Source organism: Capricornis sumatraensis, chromosome 10 (assembly GCF_032405125.1).
Source record: "Capricornis sumatraensis isolate serow.1 chromosome 10, serow.2, whole genome shotgun sequence".
NCBI classification, from domain to species: domain Eukaryota; kingdom Metazoa; phylum Chordata; class Mammalia; order Artiodactyla; family Bovidae; genus Capricornis; species Capricornis sumatraensis.
In genome coordinates this window covers 34,792,193-34,805,807 of record NC_091078.1, presented here as the reverse complement: position 1 = coordinate 34,805,807, position 13,615 = coordinate 34,792,193, and the positions used below count along the sequence as shown (strand labels likewise).

The 13,615-nt window shown below is 41.0% G+C and overlaps 1 protein-coding gene across 1 annotated transcript in view; it reads left to right on the top strand.

Annotated features, from left to right (window-relative positions):
- Positions 1 to 13,615, top strand: part of RYR2 (ryanodine receptor 2) — a 578,200-nt gene that overhangs the window by 249,464 nt on the left and 315,121 nt on the right. Inside the window, exon 25 of the mRNA XM_068983081.1 lies at positions 9,981 to 10,064. Within this exon, the coding sequence (XP_068839182.1) occupies positions 9,981 to 10,064 (84 nt within the window). The remainder of the gene's footprint in view (positions 1 to 9,980; positions 10,065 to 13,615) is intronic.

The following is a 13,615-nucleotide window of genomic DNA, read 5'->3' as shown; positions in this document are numbered from 1 at the left end:
GCATGCACAATCTTTGTTGCAGCATGCAGATCTTTCATTGTGGTGTGAGGGCTCTGTAGTTACAGCATAAGGGCTTACTTGCTCTGAGGCATGTGGAATCTGAGTTCCCTGATGAGAACTCAAACCCCTGTCCCCTTGCATTGCAAGGCAGATTTTTAACCACTGGATCCGTCAGGGAAGTCCCAGACCTAAGTTTCTTGAGGGCAGGCATCTCCCTTGTGTTTAGTCACCATCATTTGGACTTTACACAAAACTCAGTAATATTAGTCAAATGAATGAAGCAACAAATAGGCAATAAAGCTGTCTCTAGGCAGGCTTTTACATAGCAAATGCTTATCATAGAAACAGGGTGCCTTCTGTTCTCTCTGTGGCTTTGTGCCAGTCTGTCTCCTCTTGTTGGTGGCCTTATACTTGTAGTAATAAAATGCCACATGAACCTATTATTGCCACTTAATCTTATAGTCAAGACGTACTGAATGCATATGTAAGTTACTGTGGGAGACAGAGGAATCAGATGGTGAGCTGACCCCTAGCACGTCCTTTTCCACTTCCCCTACTCTGTTCCTGTCTATTAACCTCTGCACAAGCTTCTTGGCTCACACTGCTCTCTCCCAATCTTCTGCAGACCTTAAAACCATTTAAAATGGGTAAATTGAACAGTATTAAGTCAAATAAAATTGTCTTAATAAAGATTACATAAAGACCATTACTTCGGGGCTTCTCTGGTGGCCCAGTGGCTGAAACTCCATGCTCCAATGCAGGGGGCAAGGGTTCGATCCCTGGTCAGGGAACTAGATCCCACATGCCACAACTAAGACACAGCACAATGAAATAAATAATTGGAAAAAAAAAAAGACCATCACTTCATGGGAAATAGATGGGGAAACAGTGGAAACAGTGTCAGACTTTATTTTGGGGGGCTCCAAAATCACTGCAGATGGTGACTGCAGCCATGAAATTAAAAGACGCTTACTCCTTGGAAGGAAAGTTATGACCAACCTAGACAGCATATTCAAAAGCAGAGACATTACTTTGCCAACAAAGTTCCATCTAGTCAAGGCTATGGTTTTTGCAGTGGTCATGTATGGATGTGAGAGTTGGACTGTGAAGACAGCTGAGCACTGAAGAATTGTGGTGTTAGAGAAGACTCTTGAGAGTCCCTTGGGCTGCAAGGAGATCCAACCAGTCCATTTTAAAGGAGATCAGTCCTGTGTGTTCTTTGGAAGGACTGATGCTAAAGCTGAAACTCCAGTACTTTGGCCACCTCATGCGAAGAGTTGATTCATTGGAAAAGACTCTGATGCTGGGAGGGATTAGGGGAAGGAGGAGAAGGGGACGACAGAGGATGAGATGGCTGGATGGCATCAATGACTCGATGGATGTGAGTTTGAGTGAACTCTGGGAGATGGTGATGAACAGGGAGGCCTGGCGTGCTGCAATTCATGGGGTCGCAAAGAGTCAGACATGACTGAGCGACTGAACTGAACTGAACTGAAGGACCATCTATACGGCTTCCTTGGAGAAATGTCTATTTAGGTCTTCCACCCATTTTTTGATTCGGTTGTTTGTTTCTTTGATATTGAACTTCATGAGCTGTTTGTGCATTTTAAAGATTGATCCCTTTTTAGTTGCTTCATTTGCAAATATTTGCTCCCATTCTGAGGGCTGTCTTTTCAATTCATTTATGATTTTCTTTGCTATGCAAAAGCTTTTAAGTTTAATGCTCTGTGGTGACCCAGATGGATCAAATGAATGGGGGTTATGTGGGCAGGAGATCCAAGAGGGAGGGGAGATATGTATACATATAGCTGATTCAGTTTGCTGTACAGCAGAAATTAACACAAGATTGTAAAGCAACTATACCCCAATTTTTAAAAAAGATTATATAAAGACAAAAGAGTTCTTACTCAAAGAACTTGGTGTGCTTAATAGTATTAAATAGATTTCTTAAAAGATTCGTTGTTCTCATTCAAAAGTCTCCTTGAATTAGACATAAAGTGCTTAGATATAGTATCAAAAATATCTGTAAAAGGAAACAAAATCAATACTTTAGATCTCATTGAAAGTAGAATCTTTTGTATTACAAAAGAAACCATGTAGAAAATAAAGACATAGGGCACAGAGTGAGAGAAAATAGTTATAAATCATGTAAGTTTATGTTTGTTGAATTTCTGGTAAATCATACATATGCCAATAAAGAACTTGTACACAGAATATATAGGTAACTCTTACAACTACATAATAAGAATACATACAGCCCACTTAAAAATAGGCAAAACATTTGAGAACATATTTTAATAAAGATATGTAAATGCCTAACACACACATGAGAAGATGCTCAACATCATTAGTCATTATGAAAATGCAAATTAAATCATAATGAGATACAATCACACATATTAGAATGCTGCTAAGTCACTTTAGTTGTGTCCGACTCTGTGTGACCCCATAGACGGCAGCCCACCAGGCTCCCCTGTCCCTGGGATTCTCCAGGCAAGAACACTGGAGTGGGTTGCCATTTCCTTCTCCAATGCATGAAAGTGAAAAGTGAAAGTGAAGTCGCTCAGTCGTGTCCGACTCTTCGCGACCCCATGGACCACAGCCTACCAGGCTCCTCTGTCCATGGGATTTTCCAGGCAAGAGTACTGGAGTGGGTTGCCATCGCCTTCTCCAACACATATTAGAACGGCCATATTCAAAATGACAGATATACTCAGTATTGTTGTAAATGTAGAAAAACACTGAAATCTACATGTATTACAGGTGGGTATGTAAAATGGCCCTGCCACTTGGTGGTTTCTAAAAGGTTAAACATAAATTTATGATACAGCCTAGTGGGAGAAATATCAATAAGCTCAGAAATGCAGATGATACCACCCTTATGGCAGAAAGTGAAGAGGAACTAAAGAGCCTCTTGATGAGGGTGAAAGAGGAGAGTGAAAAAGCTGGCTTAAAACTGAACATTCAGAAATCTAAGATTGTAGCATCTGGTCCCATCAGTTCATGGCAAATAGATGGGGAATCAGTGACAGACTAGGGGACAACAGAGGACAAGATGGCAGGATGGCATCACTGACTCAATGGACATGAGTTTGAGCAAGCCTTGGGAGATGGTGAAGGACAGCGAAGTCTGGTGTGCTGCAGTCCGTGGGGTTGCAAAGACTCGGACATGACTGAGTGACTGAACAACTGCAAAGCAATTCCCCTCCTACATACGGACACAAGAGAAATAAAACCCTATGTTGACACAAAGACTTGTACATGAATGTTCATCAAAGTGTGTGCATAAGATCATCATACATAACAGCCCCAAACTGGAAACTGCAAATTTCAATAAACTGAGGAATGGATAAACGAAATGTGATACAGTCATACAATGTAATACTATTGAGTAATAAAAGGAAATATGCTACTAATATACACTACAACATGGATAAACCTGAAAGACATTATGCTAAGTCAAAAGAGCCCGGCATGAAAGATTTAATATTATTCTATCTATATGAAATATTCAGAAAAGGAAATTCTGTAGAGACAGAAAACAGATTAATGATTGCTTGGAGTGGGAATGATGAATGACTGCAAACAGGCTTGGAGAATCTGATGGAGTCATGGAACTATTCTAAAACTGGATTGTAGTGATGGTCATTCAATGATAGTCATTACCCTTACTTAATGTATTAGGAAGGGCTCTCTATGTTCTAATCAGATTTCTTGGTAGGCATGCACTTGGAAGTTTAGTAACCTGGATTTGAGATAAATCTCAATATTATTGTCATCCTTGAGTTCCCTAAGAGCTGGTTTGGTATCCTGCTTGACCCTTTCATAGCCCTATATATTTGTCACCACAAGCAAGGCACTGCCTTATAATTAACTTTTGTCTTGGTCCTCACCGGCCTATTAGTTTATCCCAGAACTTAGCATGAGACCTGGCACACAGTGGAATTCAAAAATACTTACCGAATAGATAAATGAATGGAAGATGATGGCAGGGAGCTTTCTGTCCCTTGGGCAGTGTTTGAACAAGCATAACCTGTGTTCTGAGTCAACTTTCTATTTTTCTATTGCTGATGTATCTCATTTTAATTTGCACATTGTTTTTTTTTAATAATTTCATTTATTTAATTTTGGCTGTGCAGGGTCTTCGTTGTTGCATGGGCTTTCTCTAATTGTGCTGTGTGGTCTTCTCATTGAGGTGGCTTCTCTTGTTGTGGAGTACAAACTCTAGGCACACAGGCTACAGTAGTCACGGTTCCTGGGCTCTAGAGCACAGGATTAGTAGTTGTGGTCCACAGGCTTAGTTGCCCTGCAGCATGTGGGATCTCCCTGGATCAGGGATCAATCCCGTGCCTCCTGCGTTAGCAGGCAGATTCTTTACCACTGAGCCACCAGGGAAGCCGCTTATTTGGCACATGTTTTAACTAAGTGTACAGCTTCAGTTAGTTCCTGCTCTTGCAGTCTTTAACAGTCAATCTCACTTTTGCCGTGTATGATCTAAAATTTAACTTAATAACAGGATATTTAAGTGTGTGTGTCTATGTCTATCTCCAGATTGTCACTTTTTTAAATGTTAAGGAGGGTAAGTATAAATGGATTTTAGATACTTGACCTTTCCTTTTGGAACTGACCAGATGTTAGAAATTGTCATCCAAAAAGTTTCTGCCATTGCATCTTATTCTATTGAAGTAGGTAGAACCACTCATTATCAGGAATACTAAAGATTATGGTTCTGCCTAAGTCTGGGGACTTTTAAGGGTGAACTCTAAATGTGAATGATGATGGTCTTTCTTGGGAAAATCAACAAAAGGTCATTCATTAAAGGGAGTAAAAAAACAATACGGAGTGTCTAAACAATGGAAAAATTGTTATTGGCAAATTGGAATCCCAGTGTATTATGCAAAAAGGAGATTTTTCTAGACTGGAAAGTCCAGAAAAGGATTTAAAAGTATAAGGGGACTTAAGTATTTCAGAAAAGTAGCATTTCAAATCAGTGGCAAACATGAATTGTTCATCGGTACCATTTTTCTGGATTCTATATATATGCATTAATATATGACATTTGTTTTTGTCTTTCTGACTTATGTCACTCTGTATGACAGTCTCTTGGTCCATCCACATCTCTGCAAATGGCACAATCTCATTCCTTTTCTATGGCTGAGTAATTTCCCTGTGTATATCGCATCTTCTTTATCCATTGCTCTGTCGATGGACTTTTAGATTGCTCTTATGTGCTGGCTATTGTAAATAGTGCTGCAGTGAACTTCGGGGCGCATGTATCTTTTGGAATTAAGGTTTTCTTTGGGTATATGCCCAGGAGTGGGTTTGCTGGGTCATATGGGAGTTCTGTTTTCCTTTTTTGGGAAACCTCCATACTGTTCTCCATAGAGGCCAAAATGAGAAGGAAATCCAATAAAGAGGGGTTATGCACATACATATAGCTGATTCATTTTGCTGTATGGCAGGAGCTAACACATAAAGCAACTATACTCCAATAAATTTTTAAAATGGATTATTCAGTTGATATATTATGGATAACTAAGTATCCATCTGGGAAATAAAGTTAAAGGCTTAATCTTAATACATATGGCCTCCCTGACCCTTGTTGTTTAAAAAGCATGGATATTTCCTTGAAACAGTTTAACAAATGGGAAATCTCTTTCTGGTGGTGGTTCAGTAGCTCAGTCGTGTTGGACTCTTTGTGACCCCATGAACTGTATGTAGCCTGCCAGGTTTCTCTGTCCATGAGATTTCCCAGGCAAGAATACTGGAGTGGGTTGCCATTTCCTTCTCCAGGAGATATTTTTGACCCGGGAATCGAACCCAGGTCTCCTGCATTGCAGGCAGATTCTTGCATTACAGGTGGTTTCTTTACTACCTACTAGCTACCAGGGAAGCCCAATCTCTAAGTATTATATAATATTTGTAACTTATATCTCGTGTATTTGAAGAGTTTATAAACTGCAACAATAAAGCCCAAATCTAACAGAAAAGTGAACAAGGAATATTTTCATAGAAGAAAGGAAGTACAGATATCGGTGAAGCAGAGGAAAAAGGTGCTCAAATGCAATTATATTAAGAAAATGCAAATTAAAACTATAAATGAAATCTCATTAGCATATTAATGGACAACTCTGCTGGAACAGGCATGGGAAATAGACAGTGTCATCCTTTGCTAATGGGAATATAAATGATCACCAGCTTTAAAGACATTTGGCAATATTTGTCAAAGTGTATATCTCCTGTGACCCAGTAATTGCATGTCTAGGAATTTATCCTACGGATGAAGGTTACATTTCAGTTTAGTTCAGTCGCTCAGTCATGTCCGACTCTTTGTGACCCCATGGACTGCAGCATGCCAGGTCTCCCTGTCCATCACCAACTCCCAGAGTCCACCCAAACCCATGTCCATCGAGTTGGTGATGCCATCCAACCATCTCATTCTCTGTCATCCCCTTCTCTTCCTGCCCTCAATCTTCCCAGCATCAGGGTCTTTTCAAATGAGTCAGTTCTTCACATCAGTTGCTAAAGTATTGGAGTTTCAGCTTCAGCATCAGTCCTTCCAATGAATATTCAGGACTGATTTCCTTTAAGATAGACTGGTTGGATCTGCTTGCAGTCCAAGGGACTCTCAAGGTCTTCTCCAACACCACAGTTCAAAAGCATCAGTTCTTTGGCACTCATTTTTCTTTACTGAGTTGGTGATGCCATCTGGCCATCTTGTCCTCAGTTGTCTCCTAGTCTGTCACTATTTCCACTGTTTCCCCATCTATTTGCCATGAGGTGATGGGACCAGATGCTATGATCTTAGTTTTTTGAATGTAGAGTTTTAAGCCAGCTTTTTCACTCTCATCTTTCACCCTCATCAAGAGGCTGTTTAGTTCCTCTTCACTTTCTGCCATAAGGGTGGTGTCATCTGCATATCTGAAATTATTGATATTTCTCCCGGCAATCTTGATTCCAGCTTGTGCTTCCTCCAGCCCAGCGTTTCTCATGATGTACTCTGCATATAAATTGAATAAACAGGGTGACAATATACAGCCTTGATGTACTCCTTTCCTGATTTGGAACCAGTCTGTTGTTCCATGTCCAGTTCTAATTTGCTTCCTGACCTCCATACAGATTTCTCACGAGGCAGGTCAGGTGGTCTGGTATTCCCATCTCTTGAGGAATTTTCCACAGTTTGTTTGTGATCCACACAGTCAAAGGCTTTGGCATACTCAGTGATGCAGAAGTAGATGTTTTTCTGGAACTCTCTTGCTTTTATGATCAAATGGATGCTGGCAATTTGATCTCTGGTTCCTCTGCCTTTTCTAAATCCATCTAGAACATCTGGAAGTTCACAGTTCATTTCCTGTTGAAGCCTGGCTTGGAGTATTTTGACCATTACTTTACTAGTGTGTGAGATGAGTGCAGTTGTCCATTAGCTTGAGCATTCTTTGGCATTGTCTTTCTTTGGGATTGGAATGAAAACTGACCTTTTCCAGTCCTGTGGCCACTGCTGAGTCTTCCAAATTTGCTGGCTTATTGAGTGCAGCACTTTTACAGCATCATCTTTTAGGATTTGAAATCGCTCAACTGGGATTCCATCACCTCCACTAGCTTTGTTTGTAGTGATGCGTCCTAAGGCCCACTTGACTTCGCATTCCAGGATGGCTGGTTCTAGGTGAGTGATCACACCACTGTGATTATCTGGGTCATGAAGATCTTTTCTGTATAGTTCTTCTGTGTATTCTTGCCACCTCTTAATATCTTCTGCTTCTGTTAGGTCCCTACCATTTCTGTCCTTTATTGTGCCCATCTTTGCATGAAATGTTCCCTTCATATCTCTACTTTTCTTGAAGAGATCTCTAGTCTTTTCCATTCTGTTGTTTCCCTCTATTTCTTTGCATTGATCACTGAAGACTTTCTTCCTTGCTCTTCCTCCTTGCTCTTCTTTGGAGATCTGCATTTCAAATGGGTATGTCTCTCCTCTTTTCCTTTGCCTTTTGCGTCTCTCTTTTCACAGCTATTTGTAAGGCCTCCTCAGACAACTGAAAGGTTGTTGTTTAATCACGACGCTGGGATTCTTGGCCCCCGGAGGAGAATTCAATCCGGGGCCAGAGACGAGGCTTGATCGCTCAGAGCTTTTGTGTAATAAAGTTTTATTAAAGTATAAAGGAGATAGAGAAAGCTTCTGACATAGGCATCAGAAGGGGGTAGAAAGAGTACCCCCTTGCTAGTGTTAACAATGGAGTTATATACTCTGCAGTAAATCAAAAGAATGTCTGGAGGTTGTAAAGACCTCATCAGACCTACTCCCATAATTTACATTTTAAGATAACGGAATTAGCCAGAAGGTTTAATCTAGAGACTGTCCTCAGGCAGGATACATAATACATTGTTGTTATATAATCCTTGTAAAGAGCAGGTCTACTCCCATAATTTACAGAATTAGCCAGAAGGTTTAATCCAGAGACTGTCCTCAGGCAGGATACATTGTTGTTATATAATCCTAAGTAGAGAAGGAAAAAAAAGTTTGTCCTTTCTTCCTCCTTGAGAATTCCAGACCCCTCTCTCCTTGGGGACCCCTAGACTTCTTATCAACCTGCCTAGGAAATGACTCTCTCACAACCATTTTCCTTTTTTTGCATTTCTTTTTCTTGGGGATGTTGCTGATCCCTCCCTCCTGTACAATGTGCACGAACCTCCTTCCATAGTTCTTCAGGTACTCTATCAGATCTAATCCCTTGAATCTATTTCTCACTTCCACTGTATAATCTTAAGGGATTTGATTTAGGTCCCACCTGAATGGTCTAGTGGTTTTCCTTACTTTCTTCAATTTAAGTCTGAATTTTCCAATAAGAAGTTTATGATTCGAGCCACAGTCAGCTGTCATTCTTATTTTTGCTGACTGTATAGAACTTCTCCATCTTTGGCTGCAAAGAATATAATCAATCTGATTCTGGTGTTGACCATCTGGTGATGTCCATGTGTAGAGTCTTCTCTTGTGTTGTTGGAAGAGGTGTTTGCTATGAACAGTGCATTCTCTTGGCAAAACTCTATTATCCTTTGCCCTGCTTCATTCTGTACTACATTCTTGTAGGTTACAGTGCATATGTTCAATGTATGAGGTTATTCATTGCAGCATTGTTTGTAATAACAAAAATTGTGAACAGAAAATTGGGTTAAACACTGTGACATATCCAATAATGGAACACTTCAGAACTGTTGAAAAATAAACAAGCTGTATATGAAGGATAGTGATCAAAGTCATATTGTGTATCCAAGTTACGTTGTGAAGTCAAGATAGAAAATTGTGGAAAACTGTCTCTTACAGCTAACCATTGAGTAGAAGGAAGGCAACAACATGCACACACACACACACACACACACACACACACACACACACACACACAAATCTGCTTTAGAATATGCATAGATTCTAGCAGGACAGTCAATAATTAGTAGCAACCAGTTCCTTTAGGGAAAGGAACAGAAGTTGCAGAGACAGGATTGGAGACTTTTCAATATTTTCCTTTTTGTTTTTGAAACATTCAATTTTCAAATGTCCTACACATTACTGCGTAGTAAATAATTTACAACCACTCCAGTACTCTTGCCTGGAAAATCCTATGGATGGAGGAGCCTGGTAGGCTGCAGTCCATGGGGTCACTGAGAGTTGGACACGACTCAGTGACTTCACTTTCACTTTTCACTTTCATGCATTGGAAAAGGAAATGGCAACCCACTCCAGTGTTCTTGCCTGGAGAATCCCAGGGGCAGCGGAGCCCTGTGGGCTGCCGTCTCTGGGGTCACACAGAGTTGGACACGACTGAAGCAACTTAGTAGCAGCAGCAGCAAGCTTTCCTTTTGCTTGAAAGCAAAAGACCTCTCTGCATTTAAGGTGGGCTGTTGTACCTCATTCCCAGCTGCTATTATATTGGTTTATTGTGGACATAGGGAAGGGAATATTGCAACTTATGTTTGGTTTTGTTTTCCAGGACGTTGTTGGCTTTAGGATGTCATGTGGGTATATCAGATGAACACGCTGAAGAAAAGGTGAAGAAAATGAAGCTGCCAAAGAAGTAAGTTGAATGTCTAAGCAATGTTAGATGGTCCATGCATTACTTTAGTGTTACTGCACCTGCATAACTCTCAAAGGAATCCTAGATTCCTTGCTTACACATAAGATATAAAATTCAGATTCAGAATGGAAACATGCTGCATTAATGTAGGGGCTTCATCGAATTTGTGGTGGTGGGGTGAGTTTCCATCACAGTGCCCAAAGGGGAAACAGGTTCACAAAATATTTGGTAGTATGTTATGAGTAGGTTATTTTCCTTGTGTGTGTGTGAGCACACATGTCCACATCCTTCTTGTGTGTGGTTTCCCACTTTTCATCAGAAAATGTATTGTTTTATTTATTTTCACAAAGAAAGTCGATTTTAGGAGGAGTTATGAAGTCAGTGTTACCACTGCCACTTTAAGATGAGAAAACTGAGCCGTGAGATGCTCTGGGAGCTATTTTGCCTACTGTACTGCAACCTCTGTGACCTTGTTTTAACCTCTTAAAACTTCAGCTCTCTTACCCCTTCACAGGTATTAATAAGGGTAGTTTTAGGGACTAAATAAGTTAAGTGCTTAATGAATTATAGCTGTTTCATTTTGTTATTTTTTTGTTAAGTGTTCAAACCACTCTTTGGAGGCCTGTATGTTGTAAATAGCATGCCTGGAAGTTTGCCAAGTACTGTTATGGAGATGAAAGCAAAGTACACATGAGTGAATGAGTGCAAGTCGCTCAGTCATGTCCGACTCTTTGCGACCCCATAGACTATACAGTCCATGGACTTCTCCAGGCCACAATACTGAAGTGGGTAGCCTTTTGCTTCTCCAGGAGATATTCCCAACCCAGGAATCAAACCCAGGTCCCCTACAATGCAGGCGGGTTCTTTACCAGCTGAGCCACAAGGGAAAACCAAGGTATACATAGCTATTCCATAATTTTCTTCCATCACCCCAGATAAACATAAAGTACAAATAGTGTGCTTGCTATGCAAATGCAGATTCTAGCAGATCCTTTAGGCCCACAAACATTTTTACTCAGGTCCTCCATTTTAAAAAAGGTATTAAAAACACATTGCACTAGGTTGTATAAAGTGTAGGACCAATTTTTGAGAACAAAACCATGTACAGTAAGTCCCGCATATATAAACCTGCAAGTTGCAAACTTTCAAAAATGCACATGTGCATCCAGTTCCAGCAAGGACCCAGAACCTGTGCCATCAAATGTCAGGCATTAGTGAAACTGCAGCATGCCCTCCCCTCTGCCCCCTGTTGCTGACAATTCAGCTCTGCTGTCTCTTGCCCCCGCTCCCTCCTCCAGTCAGTAATTCTTCTTGCCTGTTCACTTGATGCCAGCCCCTCTATGCCCACCATTGTACTGCTGTACTTTTCAAGGTACTGTGCATGCTTGATTGCTAAGTCGCTTCAGTCGTGTCCAACTCTTTATGACTCTATGAACCATGGCCTGCCGGGCTCCTCTGTCTATGGGATTCTCCAGGCAACAATACTGGAGTGGGTTACTATGCACTTCTCTAAGCGATCTTCCTGACCCAGGGATCAAACCTGTGTTTTGTGTCTCCTATATTGGTAAGCAGGTTCTTTACCACTAGCACCACCTGGGAAGCCCTCAAGGTATGGTGCTGTAAGATTAAAAACCTTTTCTTTATTTTTTGTGTTTGCTTTTCATGTATTATTTGTGTGAAAATATTATTATAGTACAGTACCATATAGCAATTGTGTTAATTAGATACCTGGGCTAAATTTTTTGGACTTACAAACTCACTCCTAATAGAACTCATTTGTATGTAGGGGGCGGATTGTATAAAAGGAAACAAACAGAAACACTGTAATTAAAGTATTCAGTGAATCAAGTGACAAATATAACAGATAGCATCTGTAGCAGAGCAGACCAAGTAGAAGAAAGAGTAAATGACCTGGAGGATAAGAATAAAGAAATAATGCAGTTACTAAAGGAGGGGACACTTAAGATTAAAAGAGTGATGAAGGCCTATAAAAACTATCATATTCTATCAGAAACACAAATATGTGAATAATTGGGTTTCAGGATAGGAGAGGGAGACGGAGACAGGGAATTCATTTAAAGAAACTATATTTGAAAGCATCTCAGGCTTGGGGAACGACTTAGACTTACAAGTCCATAAAGCTAAAATAATGCCCTATTCAGTTCAGTTCAGTCACTCAGCCGTGTCCAACTCTGCGACCCCATGAATCGCAGCACGCCAGGCCTCCCTGTCCATCGCCAATTTCCGGAGTTCACTCAGACTCACGTCCATCGAGTCCGTGATGCCATCCAGCCATCTCATCCTCTGTCGTCCCCTTCTCCTCCTGCCCCCAATCCCTCCCAGCATCAAAGTCTTTTCCAATGAGTCAACTCTTTAGATGAAGTGGCTAAAGTACTGGAGTTTCAGCTTTAGCATCATTCCTTCCAAAGAAATCCCAAGGCTGATCTCCTTCAGAATGGCCTGGTTGGATCTCCTTACAGTCCAAGGGACTCTCAAGAGTCTTCTCCAACACCACAGTTCAAAAGCATCAATTCTTCGGCACTCAGCCTTCTTCACAGTCCAACTCTCACATCCATACATGACTGCTGGAAAAACCATAGCCTTGACTAGACGGACCTTAGTCGGCAAAGTAATGGCTCTGCTTTTGAATATGCTATCTAGGTTGGTCATAACTTTCTTCCAAGGAGTAAGCGTCTTTTAATATCAGGGCTGCAATCTTATCTCAATGTAAAAAGACCTTCTCCAAGATGCATTACAGTGAAACTGTCAAAAATCAATGTGAAAGAAATCATCCTACATAAAACTAGGGAGAAAGAAAGTAACCTACAAAGGGATCCCATTAAGCTATTACTTGATTTCTCAACAGAAACTCTATGGGGCAAGAGAGGATGGAATGACATATTCAAAGTGTTGAGAAATAAAAATTGCCAGCCAAGAATACTTTATGCAACAAAGTTGCCTTACAGATATCAAGGAGACATAAAGCCTTTCCCAGACAAAAGCTGAGGGAGTTCACCACCACTAGATGATGGCAACCCACTCCAGTACTCTTGCCTGGCAAATCCTATGGATGGAGGAGCCTGGTAGGCTGCAGTCCATGGGGTTGCTAGGAGTCAGACACGACTGAGCGACTTCACTTTCACTTTTCACTTTCATGTGTTGGAGAAGGAAATGGCAACCCACTCCAGTGTTCTTGCCTGGAGAATCCCAGGGATGGGGGAGCCTGGTGGGCTGCCATCTATGGGGTCACGCAGAGTCGGACACAACTGAAGCAACCTAGCAGCAGCAGCAGCAGACCTGCCTTGCAGGAAATGTTGAAAGGAATTCTTCAAGCTGAAATGAAAAGATGCTGATCAGCAACAAGACAACATACAAAAATATACACTACACTGGTGTTAGAGAAACAAAGACAGTCTGATGCAGAGAAATATTATGGTGGTGTATCAATCACTTCACTGTAGTACAAAAGTTAAGAAAACAGTAAAAGAATTACATGTGCTTAGTCTCTTAGGCTTGTACGACTCTTGGGACCCCACAGACTGTAGCCTGCC